Raw genomic sequence first — 19,378 nt, forward strand, 5'->3', positions numbered from 1 at the left:
CTGGCCTGTCACGTCTTTATTTCCATTGGATTCCATTAATTATTTGACATCAAAAATAATATCCATCTCTACATGGCTCCTAACGATAGGTATATCTCCGAACATGGATTGAGTGAATTGGGCGGTAATCGCTGTCACATTCGCACTTGCTCAATAATCTCATTGTCCCTAATGGTCTTAATCCCTGGCTTCAGCCTTTATTATTCTTTGTTTATGATTGTAGGTTATCCATAGTCGGCTTGGTAGAATCCTTTGTGTCACAGCCGCTGTGTCTGGCCTGGCGGGGGACAAAATACACGAGACTGAAATGGCTATGCCCTCACCTCTCTGACTCGTGTTTTATGTCCCCCTCTGGCTGGCTTCACTTGTCAGTCGCGCCACCTGGCACAGCTACAGCCATCATCTCGAAGTCGGTCACTGGAAAGGACAGGGGACAAAGATGTTATCGTCATGAAATGATCAACAGTTTCGATCGCTCAATTGTTCTACTTTTGGTGTGCCATTTGATCAGGGTCACCTGGCACAGCTACAGCCATCATCTCGAAGTCGGTCATTGGAAAGGACAGGGGACAAAGATTATCGTCGTGAAATGATCAACAGTTTCGATCGCTCAATTGTTCTACTTTGGTGTGCCATTTGATCAGGGTATCATCACCATCCATCATTATTACAAGGCCACATCCAATCCTCCGAGTCCCTCAAACAGTCATCTTTCCCATCGCCACGGTGTTCAGGTGGGCCACGATAGCCGTCACCCTCTCGTCGAGTCGGGCCAAACTGGCCTCGATCCCATCGAGTTGGGCCAGTCTGGCCTCAATCCCATCGAGTCTGGCCTCGATCGCAGTCAGTCTGGAGGTAGTGCTGTTCTACAGCCTCTCCTCCCTTTCGTCCCGGGCCAGAATCTGTGGGTAGGCAAAACAGTCAGCTTGGTCGTGATTCAAGACTTGGGAGTAAGGTGACTTACCAGCTCAGCCAGCGTCGTGATCCTGTTGTTCTGGCGTGCGATTTGCTCATTGACATGGCGTTCATGTCTCAGCATGATGTTGTTGACGTTGTCGTTGTCGGCCTCGATGCGAGAGAACTCTTGGTCGCAGACGGAGATCTGTTCGCCAATCTCCTTGATCTTTTCGTCATATTCCTTGAGAACCTTGCGGTGCTTCCGTTCGATCTCCTCGAGTCGCGTGTTCGTGTCGTCGTCGTTCTCGTCGGAGGCAGCCGTGGCGAGGTCGGTAGTGGTCGTGGCGAGTTCGGTAGAGGTTGTCTGTTCACATCCGGTCAGCCAAGAGTGCAATGAGCTGAGTATGTCTGCACCTCGTTATGCACTTTGGATCCTGTTTGGACAAGCACTTCTGAACCTCGCCTTCCAGCCCCAGAACACACCAAGTGACATCTGGACGCCCTCCACAAGAGCCATGACGGCGCGCAACTAGGCAAATGTGGAGCGTACTCTCGGGGTAAGCTGGTATGAAGCCACGATTCCCAAAGCCAAGTATTCAAGACTGAGCTTGAAGACACCCATTCGTTGCCTGGGGCGTAAGACTGAAGAGCCGAGTCTCCCCTGGATAAGATACAGCTCTCCAGGCAAGGTGTCTTGGGAAGGCTTTGAGAATCTAGAAGCGACCCGATCTGCGAGTCCAAGCTGGGCTTGGAGATGTTCATGTGGGCTTTGCCCGAACATCTGGATCGCAGGTCAGGACTCAGCTTCCGATGGCAGCATCAGATGATGCCGTCACCTGTCGCCGAGCTGAGGGGCTTTGTGCTTCTGGCTCATGTGCAAGGAAGAAACGCGTCCTTGAGGAGTGCAAGCGAGGGTGGATGAGAAAAGAAAAGCAGACATACCTGATGAGGAGGGGAGGTAGGAGTCGACATTTCGACGTCATTCTGTACAAGTCTGATCAGCAAAGTCCAAGCCATGGAGACCAGGGCGGATGACTTACAACCTCAGGGGTGGATGTGCGGCCGGCATCGCGTTGAGCCCGGGTGCGCATCTGAGCAAAGATACGACGCTCCTCGCTGTTCAGATTGTCCATGTTGGGCATGTTGAGCTGGTTGATGTTGGACATGGTGAATGGTGTGGGTGAATCGGATGTGCGAAGAGTTGAAGATGGGTTGGGCGAATGCAAGGCAAGGTCGAAGGTAGAGAAGAGAAAGTAAGAAGAGAAAGGCTGTTGTCCTTGCCAGGTGTGATGAAGTAGGAAGAAAGAAGAGATGGTGAGGGGGGGGGAGAGGGGTAAATATAGGCAGCCAGCTGGGCGGTGGGAGGAGGGCTGATTGCGCGGTGATTCTGCCGGCGTGTGCCCTATTTTTCCTGATTCGGTTGACTGATTTTCTGATTTCCTATTGTTCTCTATTGTTCAGGCAGAAAAATGGCTGAAAGTGGATCTTTTTCTCTCCGCGACGCGTGTTGACCGCGAGGGGCGGCAGAAAGTGAGGTTGAAGTGAGGAGGTGGTGATGCCGGCTGGCCAGCACTGCCAGCACTGCCAGCGGAGGTTGACCCCCACACAGCGCAAAAAGTAACAAGCCGTGCTTCCCTTGGGTGATTTATACCTTTCTTCATCTTCATACTCCAGACTAAATCATTTTGGCCTGGCTTTGAAGATATCATTCTTCAGTTCCCCTTTACCCCTGAATCAGTACCGGAACACGAACATCCAACCAGACACCACCATGTCACGAGCTCGGAAAACGAAAAACCCCAAGCGGCGCAGAAGAAAGCGCAAAAAACGTCTTCTCCGAGAATACTGCGCTCGTATCGACCAGCAGGCTGCCCAGACCGGTGGCGCTGAGCAAGATGGCGCGGAACCATCCACCACTGCTCTGCCCTCGGACAAAGACGCACCCGGCCCAAAGACCGCATCGACAGCCGATCAGAAGACGTCTTCCTCGGAGTCTAAGCAGCGGTTCAAGCCCCGCAAAGTCCCCGTGAGTTTTTCTTTGCTTCCCTTTATGCCTGTTCATCCCCTAATCCCCTCTGACAGGACCGCGACTACTATCCTCGCCCTGGCAAGATGGAGCGCCAGTATCTGGGCTTCCAGCGCCGCGTCACAGCCCTCATTGATGAGAAGATTGCGAAGGGGTCCGCTACCCTCGACAAGTGGAAGCGGGATGCCGGTGCCTTCATGGAAGAGTTCCAGCGCAAGGAGAAGATACAGCGGGAAGAATTGGAACTTGACCTGGGCCGCATGCGAGTAAACCACAGAGAGATGCTTGACATGCAGGCAAGACAGATCGGCCGTCTGAAGAAGAAGTTTGAGGAGATCAATGGATAGGTATGCGCTAAGTGCGCTACGTTACGCAACTGAGGCAATGGCACGGGATGATCTCGTCGGTGTCGACAGGGCACGCCGGTAAATGGTTCTTTGCTATGAGGAAAGGATTTCGAATGGCCGATTAGCGGCGGGTTACTTGGCACAGCTTCAGTTGAAAAATGTACCTTCTATGCGATAGTGAGTGTGCTTCTGTGATTTGCTATTTCGCATGATGTCGCATGAAGTTGAATCAAGAGCCTCAAACATCAGTGTGGAGCCCTTGGCATTATTGTAACACTTGATCGTACAACTCAACACACGTCCACTACATAGAAAGGAGAAAAGGAGAAATTGAAGGAGAAGAATAAAGAACTGAGATAATAATATCAATAAAAAACACCATAATTAAACACCCAATGCATCCCCAATCCCCCATCTTGTTCAAACAGACCGACCTCAAAGAACCCAGCAAAGCTAACTACCCTGGACCTCAGCATCAGCCACACTTTTCAGCCACAGCCACACTCTCCAGGGACATGCCTCCTGAGACTGGACAGCGACGCCAGCTCTCAACACGACAACTTACAAGTATCCCCCGCGGCGGAATGCGGTCAAGGTCACGTATTTTCTCACCATAGTCGCCTGGAGATGACTCCAAAAGCGCCATGGATTTTGTGAGTCTCCCGTAGACGTGCTTCACCCGCAGATCTGGGGTCCCCCTCCCCTACCTAGGTAGCTAACTGTCCCTCGTCATGATAGTGGTCGCGCCTGTTGAGCCCCCTCTCCTCCGGGACCTCCCGCAAGGATCAGGCAAAGGATCCCGCGAAGCGTCTTCACCGGTTCGAGAAGGAATACGGCCATTTACTTGTGAGACTCGGCCAACATGCCCTCATGCCACCTTTGCTGACCGACCCAGTCGACTTGGAGGACCTCGTCCAACCTGTCCCGAGATAGCGACGCTGCCGAGACACTCGAGATCCGCCTCCAAGAGCTCACCAACATCCTAAGCGACGAGAGCCGCCGACCTCTTCCACATCCATGCATCCAGTACTGCTCGCTCAAGCAGATCTACATCCCCATCGGCAAGATCGCCACGACTTCGTACAATGAGTGGATCATCAAGGAAGCTGTCCTCTTCTTTGCGACTCTGATTGAGAGCGAAGAGGAAGCTTTCGTCGAGAACCAGACCTTTGCCGCCAGCTTGACCAACCTCCTCGTCCGCATCACCGGCGTTAATAGTGTGCGCCTCGGCCTGGATACCGAGTCGCGCGTTGTCGAGCTTGCATTCAACATCACCACCAAGATCCGGCTGGACCCGAGTATCTTGCCAGCATGGTTCAAGACGCACCGCGGCGTGGCGCTCCAGCAGAGGGAGAAGGACGACGATACTCGCGAGGCGTTTGTTGGGCGGACGCAACGAGCCGACTTTCCTCTGTTTTACATTCTCATGGATTATATCCATCATGAGGGCAAGGTGGGCGACTTTGCACGGACGGGCTTGCTCTACATCATCGAGGCGGCGTCGAGCTCTGGACCGTTGGAGCAGTGGATTGTCGAGAGCGATCTGTCGACCTTGATGGCCACTGGTCTCGGTGCTCTGTACAGCCAGCTGAGCCGCAAGTTGGTGATCGACCATCTCCCTCATGACCTACCTCCTATTCTTGCCTTCTCCGACTACGAACATCCTACTTCTAATTATGAGATTATCAGCTCGTGCTCCCCCGAGTTTCAGTCCCACCTTGAGGTTTTCCTATCGCATCTTTTGTTTTGGCAGGATGTCTTGAACCACTGTCGGTCGGTGGAGGTCAAGTCGACTCTGCTGGAACACTTTCAAGTTATTTTTCTACAACAGCTATTGTGAGTGTGTCCTACACATGCTGTTGATTCCTACTAACAGCTTAGATACCCCTCACTGCTCGAATCCTCTGATATTGATGGAGGCTCGTCAGTGGCTGTATTGACTTATCTACGACGCATCCTCGAATCCCTTGATCACCCTGATATGATTAACCTTATTCTTCACTACCTTCTGGCCCTGCCCGACTCTGTATCCTCTGGGCGACCAGGCTCGAGCTCCTCAGTTAGCAAGGCACGAAAGCGCAAGTCGATGGATCTTGCTACCATGCTGGCCGAGAAGTCTGACATTACGGCCACTCCTTTACTGTTCAACCTCGTGGATCTCATTCTTGCGTGTTTGAGGTCGCAAAACCAGCAGACAATTCACGTCACTCTACAGCTGGTGTCGGCTATTCTCAAGCGACACCACAGATATGCTGTCATTACTCTCCTCAAAACCGAGATCCTCCCTCTCCAGAATACGGTTCGAACAGTTGGAGCGCAAGAACAAGAGGTCGAATATATCATGTCATTGGCTGCAACAATAGGAGGAGATGACAACTTTGACGAGGTGTACGAGGCTGTTCTGAGGGATACAATGTCCAAGCTTGAAAGCCACCCATGCTCACTCAAGCTTGTTGCGCCAAGGGTGTCGACAACCAACCAGCGACTCCCTGACAGCCTCCCTGGAGCTCCCAGGGACGTTGGAGAACATACTCTCCGACCTGACGATCCTCTCCTCAATGCGCTACTGGATCTTCTCGAGAACTTCTTTGTTAACCCAGTGGAGACCAATCTCTCTGTGACGGAAACACTTGTCAACCTAGCCATCTGCGGTTTTATGAAGATTGAAGGATGGCTGGCGCGTAACCCAACTACGTACAAGTATGATGAGGATGAAAAGAAGCAACGCAAGCATGAAGATGATGAGACAGTGGACACCGAGATGGACGAAGACCTTGAAGAGCTACCGACGTCTCCTGAGCAGGAGCAACTCAAGGCCATGGAAAAGTGCCGACAACGGCCGCAATGGTCACAAGCTTCTCTGCCGCGAGTGTTCAACGTCCTCAAGCTATTGGAGGAGCAGGTTTTATCATACAAGCAGACCATACCTCGCTTTGAAGAATTGGTACAGCAACGGCGTGATGCCTTTAAGACAGCAGATCAGATGCTGCACAGCTCAGGCCCTACTCCAAAGCCCACTCCCGCACAGCAGGACACGCCCGATCGACGGAGCCTCGAGGAAGCCTCTCGCAATGGATCTCCATCTCGACCTTCGGCGCTAGAGGGTCTAGCCCACCGTCTACTTTCAGAATTGGGAACGCCTAGCCGCCCCAACAGTCCTCGAGGACGCAAAGAGCTATCTCGAAGCTCTGGAAGCGGTAGCGGGACACATGGCAAGTCAGGCTTGGCTCCCTCGAAGGAGCTCTCGCACAGCAGAGGACGAGGCACGCCGGGGCGTAGTCGGTCTCCAAACAAGGGACGGGATCACACCGACCCAACCCAGAAGGCCAAGGAGGAGGCGCTTGCCCGACAGATGGCAGAGTTTGCGGCGATGGATCAGACCATTCTTGCTAAGAGGGTTGGTTTACCAGAACCTAAAATCGACCCCATTCCTCTTACGTTTGATAAGAAGCCAATGCCCGAGCCGGTTGAGACAGCAGAGGCGGAGGAATTTGAAGATGCTAATCCAGCGTCCCCTGCTGCTGAGAACAAGGACGAAACAAAGACGGAGGGTGATGAGATTGGGGCTGTCGAAGCCGTTTCCCCTGAACAGGAGGACTCTAAACCCGAGGCTGGAGAGACTGCGAAGGTTGAAGAGGCTGACAAAGTCGAAGAGGTCGCTCAAACCGAGGATAAGGAGGTTGCCAAGACTACTGAAGCTGATGCCCCTGAAGTGGATGCCCTTGAAGCTGAAGCTCCAACTGATGCTCTAGCTGAGACTCTAAAGGCCCTAGAGGCTGAGGCTCCCGATGCTGTCGCCTCCAAAGAAGAGAACATCCCAGAGATTATCGAACCCCCAACCCCTGAGGCCAAGACGGAGAAGGAGCCTCCAGTCACAGTGTCGGTCTCTCACATCGTCACCAACGTCATCATCCTACAATCCTTCCTGTTCGAACTGGCGAGTCTTGTCCAAGTCAGGGCGGGTCTATTCGACGAGGTGCGGTTCGTGTAGCACTGCGTCGCGAGGGTAGAAGTGGTCAACCGTTCCTCGAAACAAGATCGAAGAAGTATTCTTACGATTGATGAGTATCTGTTAGTAGACGGCGTGGGGGGTGCTTTTTGCTTTGTAGACTAGGCGCGAATGGGTGGATAAGTGATTGAATTACTGAAGCCGAGGCCATGTTCTCGGGTCTGGTTGAACGTAACATTTCAGGTCTACGAAAGTGTGACTTGATCTTGTGCTTGTGATTCGTGTATTCGTGATATGCTTGTAACTCAATGCCCGCTTATGCTATAAATCATGCCATCATCATCGTTAACTTGATGGATTCGTCTCATCCCATTCAATCCATCTCCTTATGACTCCATCTACTGCCCTGATGCCCTCTCTCGTCGCCTCCACTTCGAACCACTCTCTGTGCTCCCTCCCGCACGCTTCACACTTGCCGCCGTTTGCTTTGAGCCCCATACCCGCAAGCTCAATGTGCACTAGTCGCTCAACACGGTGCACGTGGGTCGTCATATGTGGTACAACACCCGATGACTCCTGCGACCCGGGAATGTAAGGGTAGTACCGTAGCATCTCCACCTCATGGCCACACTGCCGCTGCCATTGATTTAGACGGCGCTGGACGTTGGAGGCGCGGCCAATCTTGAGGAGCATGGTGGAGCGGGCGGTTGATGGGTCCGTGGCCGCGAATGAGGAGACCACATCGCTGGGACGGCGGGATCGTGAAGGACGGGATGGCGACGGAGGGGCGAGGAGTGAGCGGGCGGCGTCGACGGGTGCAGAGGTTGAATCGGAGGTTGGCGTGAGCCAGAACATGTAGATGAAGCCTGGTTCTTCTGAATCTACAAATGGCCGTGCCAGCTCTGTCAAGAGGGCAGAGACAGTTGATGTGTCTAGAGAATCGGGGATAAAGTCCTTGATCTGCGAGCCTGTAGACTTGCAAGTCCGGCGAGAGGATTTGCCGGGGGATGTATCCTGCGAGGCGGATAGGTGCTGCTTGGAGTTGCGCTTCGGAGGAACGGGTATGGAGGATCGCTGAACGGGACGCGGTTGAGGACGCGCCGGACGAGTCTCAGGAACTTCCTCGAGAGGGATGGAGAAGCAGAAGCAGCAGGAAAGAGTCTGCTTTGGCTTTGGCTTTGGCGTGCTCGTCTTCCGTCCTCCACCATCCGTCCTCTGCCTCCTCTTCTTCTTATCCTGCAACTCGATCAACCCAAGCCTATCCGCCAACGTATCAAGACTCGTGCGTCCCTCAAGTATAGGCGTCGCAGTGGCTCTCGGGCCAGGACTCGAGTGTGCAGACATGGTCGCCTGCTCACGGTGCTGCCAGCAGTAGAGGGACTCATCGCGGGGGTCGGGCGTGCTGGGTCTTGAGGTTGCTGGCTTTGCAGGCACGGGACGACGGCAAGGTCGACCGTTGGAGGTTATGCCGCGACATGTTGAGGATGGGTTCTTGGAGTCGGAGCGGGAGAGGAGGGATTCGGGGGTGTTGGCGACAAAGGGCATTGTTGGAGTTGTCCTTTGTTTGGTGTTTAAACTGGGGATTGAAGCCAAGTTCCAAGAAGGAGGAAGGGCCCCCTTTTTGAATAAGGATCGAACCGAGGAAAGTGATTCAGGGACAAGGCCCGCTCGGGGACCGCCCAAAAGCTTGGTTTTTTCACATCTTGGTTGGTGGGCGAAGCGCGGTGAACCAGCGAGGCTGGGCTGGTGGATGGATTGGGGGAGTGTCTGGTAGTGAGTTGTCGTCGTGGCTTGGTCGTGTGGCTGTGCAGGGGCGGCGAAGATGGGGAGGCAGCCACGAAAGAAGTGATGATGTGTTGAATGTATTGGTTTGAGGATGAAAGTGACTGATTGATTGTGAGACGGGTACTTACGGTGTTAATCACGGTCGAGAATAGCTGTTGGGAGAGAAATGGATGCTTAGTATGACATCGTGATGGGGCACACAAGGAGGTCATCATGAGAACTCTCGTGCACAAATATGGGTGTCATGACATGACATGAATCGTCAAGAAAAAAAAAACATATTATAGCAAAGAGAACATGAAGAATATTCTAACCATATTTTTAATATCTTGTTGAGTAACCTATCTGCTCTTGATGCAAGGTGAGCCCTGCAAGAGACTGAGAACAGTGGCTTGAAGACATTGGATGGAGTCTCTTGCACTTGCAGAGTAAACCGCGACGACATATCTTTCGTATCCTCATTACTGGAAAACTCACTTGATACGTGCCGGGAAAGGGAGATGAAATAGATACATAGATACTATCTTGATTCTCTAGCGCCGTCGCGAGGATGATGTCGGGACCGGCACTGGAAGTTGAGCGAGGTGAGCATTCGTTCTGACTGGTCGATGTAACCGTGCGGCGGCCAGTATTGAGTCGCGAGCCAAGGAAATAGCTTGACGTATGTAGACAAAATCTGTTGGAGAAGTGAAAGGAAATATTAAAATTCGAAAATCAGTATGAATTGTCCAAGTTCAAGTCACGTCGTCGAGTTAAACTGGAAACACAGGCTGAGAGGATTGAATGTCTTGTATAGGGTTGTCGCTGACGCCATGGAGCCATCAAGGTTCTTCGAATCTTCACATGGCTAACAAGGTAATTCCGCCTCAATGCATAGAAGCAAATACTCATCGTTAATTATTCGTTTATTGTCAAAGCAATCCGTGATTTATTCGCCTTCCGTAGCTATGCAGCAGTCATTGTGCGATGCCCCCGTCCATGGAACCGGCCATGAACAATTCCCATGATTACTCTCCAAATTAGAGACCCAATGATAGTTCTCATTATCAACGCCTGCATGGGTTGTGCAGGCCCCGTCGTTGTTATCGGCCATCTTGTAATTCACACCAGGTAGCGAGGACACCTTGATGGCCTATCCCCAGCACGGCGCTTCAGATTGACGGTGATGGTGAAGATGGGGCTGGTGATGCTTCGCTCAAGAAGTTGAACCCGACAATGCCTTCGGCCACGATCTTATCTTGGCCAGATTTAAGCCGTGAGTAGAGGGACACGCGACGACCGATGATGCCATCGTTGCCGACTTCGATTGAGAGTGGCCTCTCCAAGGGGAGCTCGACAAAGGTGTCTTGAGGTGTTGGTCTGGTAGCTGGGAGGGCAAATTGGCGAAATAGTCCGCAGTCGGTCGCTTTTCTTGTCATGTCGCCGCTGGAACTGTCCACATATCAGTATGCGTAGAGTATGGCTTGTGGAGGTTGGCTCACTGGATGACTACGCGGAGATCTGAGAGATTGTTGATGTCGCACTCATCGCTCGGCGTCAATCTTGCATGTGTTGCGTTTGAGCTCCCAGGACATCCAGGAGTATGAAAGGCGAGGTCGGCGCAGAGGTTTGAAGTGGTTGTGTTGATGGGAGGGTTGAGAGCCGCCAGGGCGCCTCCTCGGGGTCGGTTTGAGTTGTCAGGGCCACACATGATGATTGATGTTGTGAAGATGTTGAAGATGTTTGAAAGAAGAACAAGAGAACAGTTACAGCTTTAAAGGACAGTTCATCATAGGATCTCTCTCATAGTCTCTCACTCACACAGACCAGAGTTTCATAGCTCGGAATCGCTTTGTCCGCCAAACTTGCTCACTTGACATTGACCAATCACGACACCGCATTCGGCAGCGCTGTTCCCGAATCGGGCAATCGACGGTGAGCAAGTTTGAGCACCTTGATGACCTCTTGAACAGATTTACCTGCGCTTCGATAAATGCATTTTGATGATGCTATTCCTTTGTTTATGAATAGGATTAATAATTACCCCTCTGACGCAATTCGGTGCTTGATTGCCGTCTCGGTCTTTGTCCTTCCGTCATGTTCCTCAATATCCTCCAGCTCCCACTTCTACCCCTCTTCTTTGCCTCTGCTTCTTCATCGTCTTTCTCTCTTGACTGTCTTGAACAATACTCTCTGATCGAGAATACCTGTTATCTGCCCGCCATGTCTGTTGGAACCTACTCTCTCCCGGCGCTGCCGTACGCCTACGATGTGAGCAACACCACACCCCGGACTTGTTCACAGTACCCCGGACAATGAGCTGATTTTATGTATCACAGGCCCTTGAGCCTAGCATCTCGGCCCAGATCATGGAGCTCCACCACAGCAAGCACCACCAGGCCTACGTCAACAACCTCAACGCTGCTCTCAAGACATACGCCTCGGCTACATCGTCCAACGATATTGCAGGCCAGATCGCCCTCCAGTCAGCTATCAAGTTCAACGGAGGCGGCCACATCAACCACTCTCTCTTCTGGGAGAACCTGAGCCCCTCCAGCTCCCCAGACTCCAAGCCCGACAGCGCCCCCACCCTGGTCGCCGAGATCTCCAAGACCTGGGGCAGCCTCGAGGCCTTCCAGGAGACCTTCAAGAAGACCCTGCTGGGTCTGCAGGGAAGTGGCTGGGGATGGTTGGTCAAGGATACTCAGGGCCTGCGCATCGTCACCACAAAGGACCAGGATCCCGTCGTTGGGGGTGAGGTGCCCATCTTTGGCGTTGACATGTGGGAGCATGCCTACTACCTGCAGGTGAGTTGTGACACAAGTTTCATCACATACCGGGTCCGGGAGCTGACTGGGTTGGATAGTACCTCAACGGCAAGGCTGCCTACGTCGACAACATTTGGAACGTCATTAACTGGAAGACATCTGAGGCACGATTCGTCGGTACCCGGGAGGATGCTTTCAAGGTTCTGCGGGCTTCCATTTGAGTTGATGGAGGGAAAAGAAATGAGCAGGGGCACAGCATTAAACAGCTTCACAAGGTGAACAATGTAGATTCACGTTCCCTTTGGTGGGATTAGTCCTACACGCACAAAGCATGGCAAGACTTATTCAGCTGAATGTTGTCATTCTTCATCACTCATCTCCCAGTGACACTATCAACGTGCTCAACGTCTGACACTCTTAGTCTTAGTCTCGGCTGGTTACCAAGGCCACGGCCAGCATATGACTCGCCCAGCAGACGCTGCGTAACTTTCTGACCGCCAAGTAGGCCTCCAATTCTGTGACAAGCTGCTGATTAATTACGTACGATGGTTGTTGTCTCCCCCTTTTTTCGAGTCATATTTTTAACTGACCTGCGTGTCATGCAGTCTTCCGTTCGGAGCTGAAAAGGACGGGGGAAAACGACGTTTTTTGTCACGGGTGAATCGAGGCTGTAGACATGCATGTTTCCACCCACCACCGTCAGCCACACGCGCCAAGATCTAATCCTGCTTGTCAACCCCCAGCCTCTCCTGACAAGGGTGAAGCTGTGTGTAACCATACAAAGACAAGGTTATAGAATTTGGAACAACGTATCTGCGACACTGCTGCGCGTTTGTGTGGCGGGCTGAACCGGGAGTGTGCATCGTGGCTGTTTGGACGCAGGTACCGGGGGGTCTTTGGCTGCACAGTTAGTTCTGCACGGTCAAAGAAAAGCTTGATTGACTTTTTGTATCTGTGAATAATGATAGATAATCAGAAAATGAACTTTTGGTGTAGACGGGATAGTCCGTGGTAGACGTGATACTAACTGCGTAGTTGTGCGTGATAAAACCGTGACACGTCTGACTGACTCAACCTGTGCTCAGAGTATGTATAATAGTGCTGGCGAGGGCTGAAGAAGGTTGGGCACGTTGGCTTGGTCTATTGACTCGGCCCCCACCACGGGTCGAGGCATGTATACGCTGTTAAAGATTATTTTAAGAAACGGGCTTGTGCTGATGGAGAGGACAAGGCAAACAATGGCGTCTAGTCAAAACGAGTCGAAATAGTGTAGATCGACGGAAAGGCGAAACTTGGCGTCTGTTGCCGTCCGCCCGTATACTAAATCTAGCTCTCCCCCTTCAAACGACGTCCCGATAATGGGTCAAGATAATGACAACGGCCTTGCCGTGCGGCCTGCGCTTGGTCCCTCGCGTCCCTGGTGCGACGGCAGCTTGCAGCTGGACTTGTAGACGTCGAGAGATGTAGACTTGTGCGAGGGACGTGTCGAGCAAGGGAAAGAATTGGGTATAAAGAGGGGAGGATGAGGAGGATGGAAGATGGGAAAGATTCCAAGTCAGTGAGACCAGAACAACTGGTACGCTATTGTCATTCGTTCATCTTCCCCTCCCCTCTGTCGTTACCTTCTCTACTCTACCTTCGCTTTTTAACCCTTCTACTCTCGAGATCATGTCTCGTCTTTCTCGCTTCGCCCTTGTCGGGCTTGGGTACGTGAAGAAGCTTCTCCTGTCTTGAACTTGACTAACGTTTTATCTTGTCTAGGGCTTCGGTCGCTTGGGGTCAGACCTACACTACCACCGTCACCGAGACTGTCACCGAGTGTGCTTCGTCTTGCTACTCTGTGGTCTCGCAGTGTACCTCGACCGAGTACCCTACCTCTTGTGCTGGGACCGTGACTTCTACTCTCGGCTCTGACACTTCTGTCGAGGTTCCGAGTGGTTCTTCGTCTGAGACCTTTGTCGTTGTGACTACTCCTCGAACCAAGATTGTCATTCCTACTTCTTCTTCGACTCTTCCTGGAAACACCACTTCTGATGCTGGCCCTTCTACCCTCTCCTCCGGCACTTCTTCTTCCGAGACTACTCTTGTCGTTTCTGATTCTACCACTGTGTCGGAGGCCTCTAGCGCTCGTCCTGAAGGGACTTCCTCTTCCTCTGATGTCTGCACCGAGCCCTATGGATGCTCCTCTAGCGCCCCCTCCCAGAGCGTGGAGACCTCCACCTCAGTGACCAACCTCGAGACCATGCCTACCTTTATCCAGAGCGTCGACTCTAGCGCTCTGCCTTCCGGCACTTCGGCTGAGACTGAGGTTACCACTTCCGCCTCTAGCAAGGAGACATCTGACTTGGGATCGTCTACCCCTTCAGTTGCTAGCACGGAGACCTCTGGCTCGGGATCTTCGTTCGCTACTACGCAGACATCTGCTCTTCCATCTGCGCCAACTGGTAGTGAGAGCTCCAGCATTGTCTCTGAGCAGGACACCACCTCCACCGAGGACGCTGGCAGCTCCACCACTGAGGGAGTCTCCACAACTACTCTTCGATCAGTCATCACTAGCCAAGTCACCATCTCCGAGAGTGTTTCTACCACCTACGAAGAGAGCTCAGGCACTTTCTCCGAGCAAGGCAGCTCTACCTTGACCGAGGACACTGGTAGCTCTACTGCCACTGACGAGATCTCTACAACTACTCTCAGATCCGTCATTACCAGCCAAGTCACTGTTTCTGAGAGTGCTTCTACCACCGATGAGGACTTCACTACGCTTTCGCAGACATCCGAAGGGGGTTTCTCCATCAAGACTCGCAAGACTTCCTCCAAGGCTAGCTCTGCCAGCACTAGTGAGGACACCAGCACCGAGACGGACCAGAGCACCTTCTCTACCGACTCGGTCTCATCTGAGGGAACCACTGTCACCAAACTGACGTCCCAGATTACCATCACCCAAACTGAGTCTTCCTCTGGTGTTGAGTCGACTGATACCCCTGAGGACACCAGCTCTAGCGTAGTTTCCTCTGGCAAGCCATCCAGCACTGGAGCTACAGCCTCCGAGACAGACTCTTTGTCCACCCAGAGCACTGGCGCTGTTGAGAGTTCCTCTTCCAAGACTTCTATCACTACTGGATCCACTGGCAGCGTTGTCAATCCCGAGTCCACCTCAAAGGTCCCCTCTGGCACCGGCGAGACCAAGTCCACCAAGACTCCCTGCCCACCGTACTCTCACACTCATGTCTACCCCAACACGACTGTTGTTTATAACACCGTTGAGCAAGGAACCGACTCTTCTGCTCTCCCTGGCAGCTTCACGTCTACCTCCCTCCTTGACAATGGGGACAGCTCTTCGACTACTCCAGACGTGACTGTGGAGACCGCCACCACTGGTGTCCAGACTTCTGAGAGTGAGCTTCCTGGAACTTCGAGCACTGAAGAGGCACCTAGCACCGAGTCCACCTTTGGAAGCGTTGGTACCGAGTCTTCCTGGCTGCCCACTCCATCTTCTGATACCTGGGAGTCTACCCCTGGAGTCGCGACCACTGAGTCTACCATCGAATCAACTGGCACTTTCATCTCTTCTTTGTCTACGCCTGTCTCCCAGACCACCCCCACTGGTACTGAGCCCATTGAAACCTCTACCCTCTCCGAGTCTTCTGCCTTGTCCACTACTAGCGCTGCCGACGCAGAGACAACCGGCCCATATGGATACGACTTTGGCACAGAGAGCGACTGGGAAACTTCAACCATCAGCCCCGACACCACCAGCGACCTCTTCGCCTCCAGCGCCGACGCCGTTGGTTCCTCCTCCTTCTTCCCCACCACCTTCATGACAACCAGCAAGGCCGACACCTCAGCCGCGAGCACCACCACTGAGCCTCCCTACCAGCCTCCAGCCTACGAGCCCCCCTCGTACCGCGCTCCCGCTGGTAAGCGCTGGGGTTTCGGGTGGTAAAGAGGAGGAAAAAAAAGTACAAAACAGGGTGTGTGTCGTTTTGTTGTATTGTCAAATGAGTTGACGTCTTCTTTTTCATTCTTGACTTTCTTTCGTGTATCTGGGATAATTGATCTTTGGGATACTTGATACTTGACATACTTTTGGGGGTTAGATAATGGTGAGGTAGAAAATAAGTAGGCTTTGATCCTTGACTGTGTCTCCATGTGCTTGACCTCAAATCTAGGCATTTGTTTGTGATCCCTTTTCTGTTAGTAGAAGATTCCGTATTCGTGGGCATCTTTTAGTGAACGACTCGCCATTTGCTCGGCACACTACACGTATCTTCTCTGACACGATTGCTACCTTTCCAATGCCTTTGTAGTTACCATCTCCCCCAACCTTATACGTCGTATCTCTAAGGTGTCGAGGGTAGCGTCTCGGCCTGGTCTCAAGGGCTCTTCGAGGGACCCAGGTGAAGTGACGATCGATCAATCATTATGATTGTAAATATGAAGATATTTAAGTGGTTGTAAAGCCATTGCAGGAAAAAGGATCAAGAGTTTGCAAACAGAATTCCCCTTTTACATCAATTGTGCTCTTGACATCGCTACCTGCTGCCATTGAGACCTACATTTAGATCAGCCAATGATAATGTCAGGGGGGTCGATCCGATCGCGATAAAAATTAGACGGACCTAAACCTTAATGTGCGCCACACCTGGAGTAATTGCCAATATCTCAAGCCTCGATGTCTTCTACTGCCCTTTCATTGTCCAAATAATCGGTACCCATAGAACTCAAGAGCTCCTCCTTGAGTTCCTTTTACATTTATTTTTCTTTTCTTTTGACCGGGTTTTCTCTGGAAGCAAAGATGTTATCCGCCATTTCAAGGTCCAGGTTGATGATCTCATTACCCCAAAGTCCTGAGTCAGGGTCGATATGTTGGCGGGTAGGGATCATTCATGTTCACGGACATATTCACATCCGCTTTGTTCCTATTTCCTTTTAGTTAATAATGTTTCATCCATCACCCTGGGTCACACAGCAGATAAGTATGGCCGTTGCGGTTTGCAAGTGCCTGGGGCGTGGGACTAGAATAGGGTTCACGCCTTGTCATCTAAGAGACACTCGTTCAGCCTCATGTTACTGGTGTGTTGTGCGACAAGCCAGCTAGAGTTTGCTGCTCCTTCGTCTAAGCTTGGCGAGAAGAGATGGCGATTTGATGCTGTGCTGGAGAAACATATCATCAGACAAGCCCTAACCTACCGAGAACAGGGAATTCACTCAGCAACATCCAATGCGATCTTGCCAATGCCATGTTTGTTTCAGAAGCAGCGTTCTTGGTTTTCAAGGTAGGCGCTCTAATATACACGCCTGACATGACTTATAGAGTCTTCTGGAATTCGCTACTGGGCGAGGTACGTTTTGTTCCCTGACCTTGGGAGGCCAAGTCCATGGATGAACCAACATGGCGTGGCATAAACTGTGGGCTAAATCCACCATAAAGGCCGGAGCAAGTTTGAATCCACTGATTGTTTGTGACTGACAATGAAATCGATGCTCAAAGAGACATCATATCATTGAAAAAGTGGGGGGTGATCATACATTCCCATGCCGGTTCCCCTAACCACCAGTGAATGTCGGTTTATTCGCATCGTAACCAGACAAGGGATCACTGGCCTCGCTTGAGCTAGGCTCCAGATTTTCTCATTGAGCTTATTCCAGTTTCTATTCTTCCCGAACTGCCCCTCATCTCGCCATGCGTCTCTAACCTCTAGCTGCCTACTACGTCGATCGAGACTAGAATGGGTGGCAGAATAATGGTCTCACTTGGCACTCTGCAATCTAGCGAGGGGTATAAAAAGGTACAATGAAACTACAAGGTAATAGCTTTCTTTATGAGCTTTGCTTCATAATATTCTACCACCATCTCACTATCTGCTTTCTTCAAGCCGTGTTTGATATGAGTCAGGCTACCTAAAAGAGAGCTCTGTATTTACCCCTTTGGCATCTCATATGCTTCTCAGTCTCCATGGTGCTCTCAGACATTGGATCTATGCCAAGTCAAGACTGGACGGAACTGCTTCTGTGCCCGACAGAGCCGAAGACCACCTTGCTACCCGTTCGCCCAGGCCATGATGTGACACAATAGAAGACCGGCATTGTTCATTCATTCAACGACATAATATCGTACCAACGACTCCTAGGCGCCTTCAGCTTCATCTCACCAGATCAATTACGCCATCACGCCGCCTCCCAGTCCATCGGTTCCACCATCCACTCCCACTCATCATCCACGACCATGGCCTCATCCAGACTCTCATGCTGCTGAGCCAGCTCCTGCTCAACATGCGACGAAGCTATGCCGTACGCGACCTCTAACCCGCGCAACACCTCCGTCACGATCCACGTCAGATCGTACATCTTAAGTGGTGGCGTCTCTTTTCCCTCACTGGCATCTTTCCATCGGTTCCGTAGTTCTTTGGCTTTCCATAGCGCTTGGTTCACTTCTCCCTTTCCTAGTGCATTGTACACAGGACACGCTTCATCTTCAAGCGCTTTCAACACGTTGTGGTGATACGCATGTCCCGCAGCCACATAGTTTCCCCTGCCAAAGTTCCCTCTGGAGATGTTATCCTCAGGTCTCGCAGATTTAGAGACTGTAACACCAAAGATGAGAAGAAGTAACACGATGGCTTGCTCAATCCACACATAAAACTCATGAAAGTCAACCTTGAAGTTCTGCTCCGCATCCCCTTTCGTAAAGCCAAACTCGTCCGGATTCGTAGCCCGTTGATAAGAGGCGTGGAGATCGATAAACTTCCACCGCAGTCTTTGACACGCCTGCTCAAAGCGGTGAAACGCTTGCGCTGGTGTTAAGCGTGTTGTCGAGGTGAGGGCAGGTTTGGGTGCTGATGAGGATGCCAGTGGAGGCGGTTGTGAGGGGGGGCGTGAGATGGCTCGGTTTGAGATGGCAGGTGAGCTGCGGCTAGAGCGACCGTTTGCCCATATTGAGCCGTCTAGGCCAGAGGGTTTGTTGGTCATGATTGAGTGGAAAAGACTCTATCGCGAGCTAGAGATGGAGGAGGGGAATCAAGACGCAGGGGAATGGATCCCACTGCGTCGCGCTCAATGACCTCGTCGCTGTGAGAACTGAATGACCGTCACTTTAAGTCCTTGTCGTTCGCTAGATCCGTAGAGCCGTTCGGTAAGATACGATATGGCGTCTTTGAGCTTCTCTGGTTCTTTGATCCAAATGTCGCGTGTGGAGGGTGCAGCGCGTCAATGACGCCTTCAAACCGCGCAATTTATAACTCCGACACCGAAATGAATCCTACAAGGATAACAGCACACAGTCAATGAAGAAGATGAGCGCTTATAGAAGCGGTATCAAAGAACGTGCGGGGCAGATATCTGATGGTGAAAGACCTGAGAGACAGCGATCGGAATGGATGGAGATTCAATGATCAGAGGTGACCCTGATTGGCTGGCCTGCCCCTAGCGCAACAGCTGAGCAAGCGCTGAAGTCGAGCGCTAAGAAGTGATGTGATGCAGACCCCTGGCGATGGCGGGATCCGTTTGATGGCCGAGCGGGGCTCCGGCTCCGGATGGCTTCCATGGCAACCGGCCCGGGGCCGAAGCGGCTTCAATGAGATTGAAGAGAATGGCCAGGTATCACCGCTCATGATGGCTTCACTATGGA

The 19,378-nt window shown here is 52.0% G+C and overlaps 8 protein-coding genes across 8 annotated transcripts; 4 read left to right on the forward strand and 4 right to left on the reverse strand.

Annotated features, from left to right (window-relative positions):
* Positions 1 to 698: 698 nt before the first annotated feature.
* Positions 699 to 2,063, reverse strand: NECHADRAFT_86013 (uncharacterized protein; the record flags this gene model as incomplete). Its single annotated transcript, XM_003047773.1, has 5 exons — positions 699 to 833; positions 965 to 1,261; positions 1,448 to 1,678; positions 1,840 to 1,881; positions 1,938 to 2,063. The coding sequence occupies 5 exons, from the start codon at positions 2,061 to 2,063 to the stop codon at positions 699 to 701; spliced, it is 831 nt and encodes a 276-aa protein (XP_003047819.1).
* Positions 2,064 to 2,668: 605 nt separating this feature from the next.
* On the forward strand, positions 2,669 to 3,270 carry NECHADRAFT_86014 (uncharacterized protein; the record flags this gene model as incomplete). Its single annotated transcript, XM_003047601.1, has 2 exons — positions 2,669 to 2,923; positions 2,980 to 3,270. The coding sequence occupies 2 exons, from the start codon at positions 2,669 to 2,671 to the stop codon at positions 3,268 to 3,270; spliced, it is 546 nt and encodes a 181-aa protein (XP_003047647.1).
* Positions 3,271 to 3,914: 644 nt separating this feature from the next.
* On the forward strand, positions 3,915 to 7,261 carry NECHADRAFT_96933 (uncharacterized protein; the record flags this gene model as incomplete). The annotated part of the gene is made up of 3 exons (XM_003047602.1): positions 3,915 to 3,923; positions 4,166 to 5,106; positions 5,152 to 7,261. 3 exons carry the CDS (start codon positions 3,915 to 3,917, stop codon positions 7,259 to 7,261), a joined length of 3,060 nt encoding a protein of 1,019 aa, XP_003047648.1.
* Positions 7,262 to 7,489: 228 nt separating this feature from the next.
* Positions 7,490 to 8,916, reverse strand: NECHADRAFT_64257 (uncharacterized protein). Its single transcript, XM_003047774.1, has one exon. It carries the CDS (start codon positions 8,762 to 8,764, stop codon positions 7,565 to 7,567), a length of 1,200 nt encoding a protein of 399 aa, XP_003047820.1. The 5' UTR covers positions 8,765 to 8,916; the 3' UTR covers positions 7,490 to 7,564.
* A 351-nt stretch (positions 8,917 to 9,267) lies between these two features.
* On the reverse strand, positions 9,268 to 10,716 carry NECHADRAFT_105550 (uncharacterized protein). The gene is made up of 2 exons (XM_003047775.1): positions 10,486 to 10,716; positions 9,268 to 10,435 (listed from the first exon to the last, which is right to left on the reverse strand). Exons 1-2 carry the CDS (start codon positions 10,692 to 10,694, stop codon positions 10,156 to 10,158), a joined length of 489 nt encoding a protein of 162 aa, XP_003047821.1. The 5' UTR covers positions 10,695 to 10,716; the 3' UTR covers positions 9,268 to 10,155.
* A 369-nt stretch (positions 10,717 to 11,085) lies between these two features.
* On the forward strand, positions 11,086 to 12,127 carry NECHADRAFT_72534 (uncharacterized protein). The gene is made up of 3 exons (XM_003047603.1): positions 11,086 to 11,254; positions 11,323 to 11,790; positions 11,850 to 12,127. The coding sequence occupies exons 1-3, from the start codon at positions 11,207 to 11,209 to the stop codon at positions 11,970 to 11,972; spliced, it is 639 nt and encodes a 212-aa protein (XP_003047649.1). The 5' UTR covers positions 11,086 to 11,206; the 3' UTR covers positions 11,973 to 12,127.
* Positions 12,128 to 14,503: 2,376 nt separating this feature from the next.
* Positions 14,504 to 14,941, forward strand: NECHADRAFT_50824 (uncharacterized protein; the record flags this gene model as incomplete). The annotated part of the gene is made up of 1 exon (XM_003047604.1): positions 14,504 to 14,941. A coding segment is annotated over one exon (438 nt), but the record flags the coding sequence as incomplete, so codon positions are not given.
* A 2,978-nt stretch (positions 14,942 to 17,919) lies between these two features.
* Positions 17,920 to 18,720, reverse strand: NECHADRAFT_86020 (uncharacterized protein; the record flags this gene model as incomplete). The annotated part of the gene is made up of 1 exon (XM_003047776.1): positions 17,920 to 18,720. One exon carries the CDS (start codon positions 18,718 to 18,720, stop codon positions 17,920 to 17,922), a length of 801 nt encoding a protein of 266 aa, XP_003047822.1.
* Positions 18,721 to 19,378: the final 658 nt, after the last annotated feature.

This window comes from Fusarium vanettenii, assembly GCF_000151355.1.
Source record: "Fusarium vanettenii 77-13-4 chromosome 10 genomic scaffold NECHAsca_14_chr10_3_0, whole genome shotgun sequence".
Classification (NCBI taxonomy): Eukaryota; Fungi; Ascomycota; class Sordariomycetes; order Hypocreales; family Nectriaceae; genus Fusarium; species Fusarium vanettenii.

Coding starts and splice junctions, on each gene's coding strand:
- NECHADRAFT_64257 (XM_003047774.1), bottom strand. CDS start 8,764: ATGCCCTTTGTCGCCAACACCCCCGAATCCCTCCTCTCCCGCTCCGAC.
- NECHADRAFT_105550 (XM_003047775.1), bottom strand. CDS start 10,694: ATGTGTGGCCCTGACAACTCAAACCGACCCCGAGGAGGCGCCCTGGCG. Junction 10,436..10,485: donor GATCTCCGCGTAGTCATCCA/GTGAGCCAACCT, acceptor ATATGTGGACAG/TTCCAGCGGCGACATGACAA.
- NECHADRAFT_72534 (XM_003047603.1), top strand. CDS start 11,207: ATGTCTGTTGGAACCTACTCTCTCCCGGCGCTGCCGTACGCCTACGAT. Junction 11,255..11,322: donor CGCTGCCGTACGCCTACGAT/GTGAGCAACACC, acceptor TATGTATCACAG/GCCCTTGAGCCTAGCATCTC. Junction 11,791..11,849: donor AGCATGCCTACTACCTGCAG/GTGAGTTGTGAC, acceptor TGGGTTGGATAG/TACCTCAACGGCAAGGCTGC.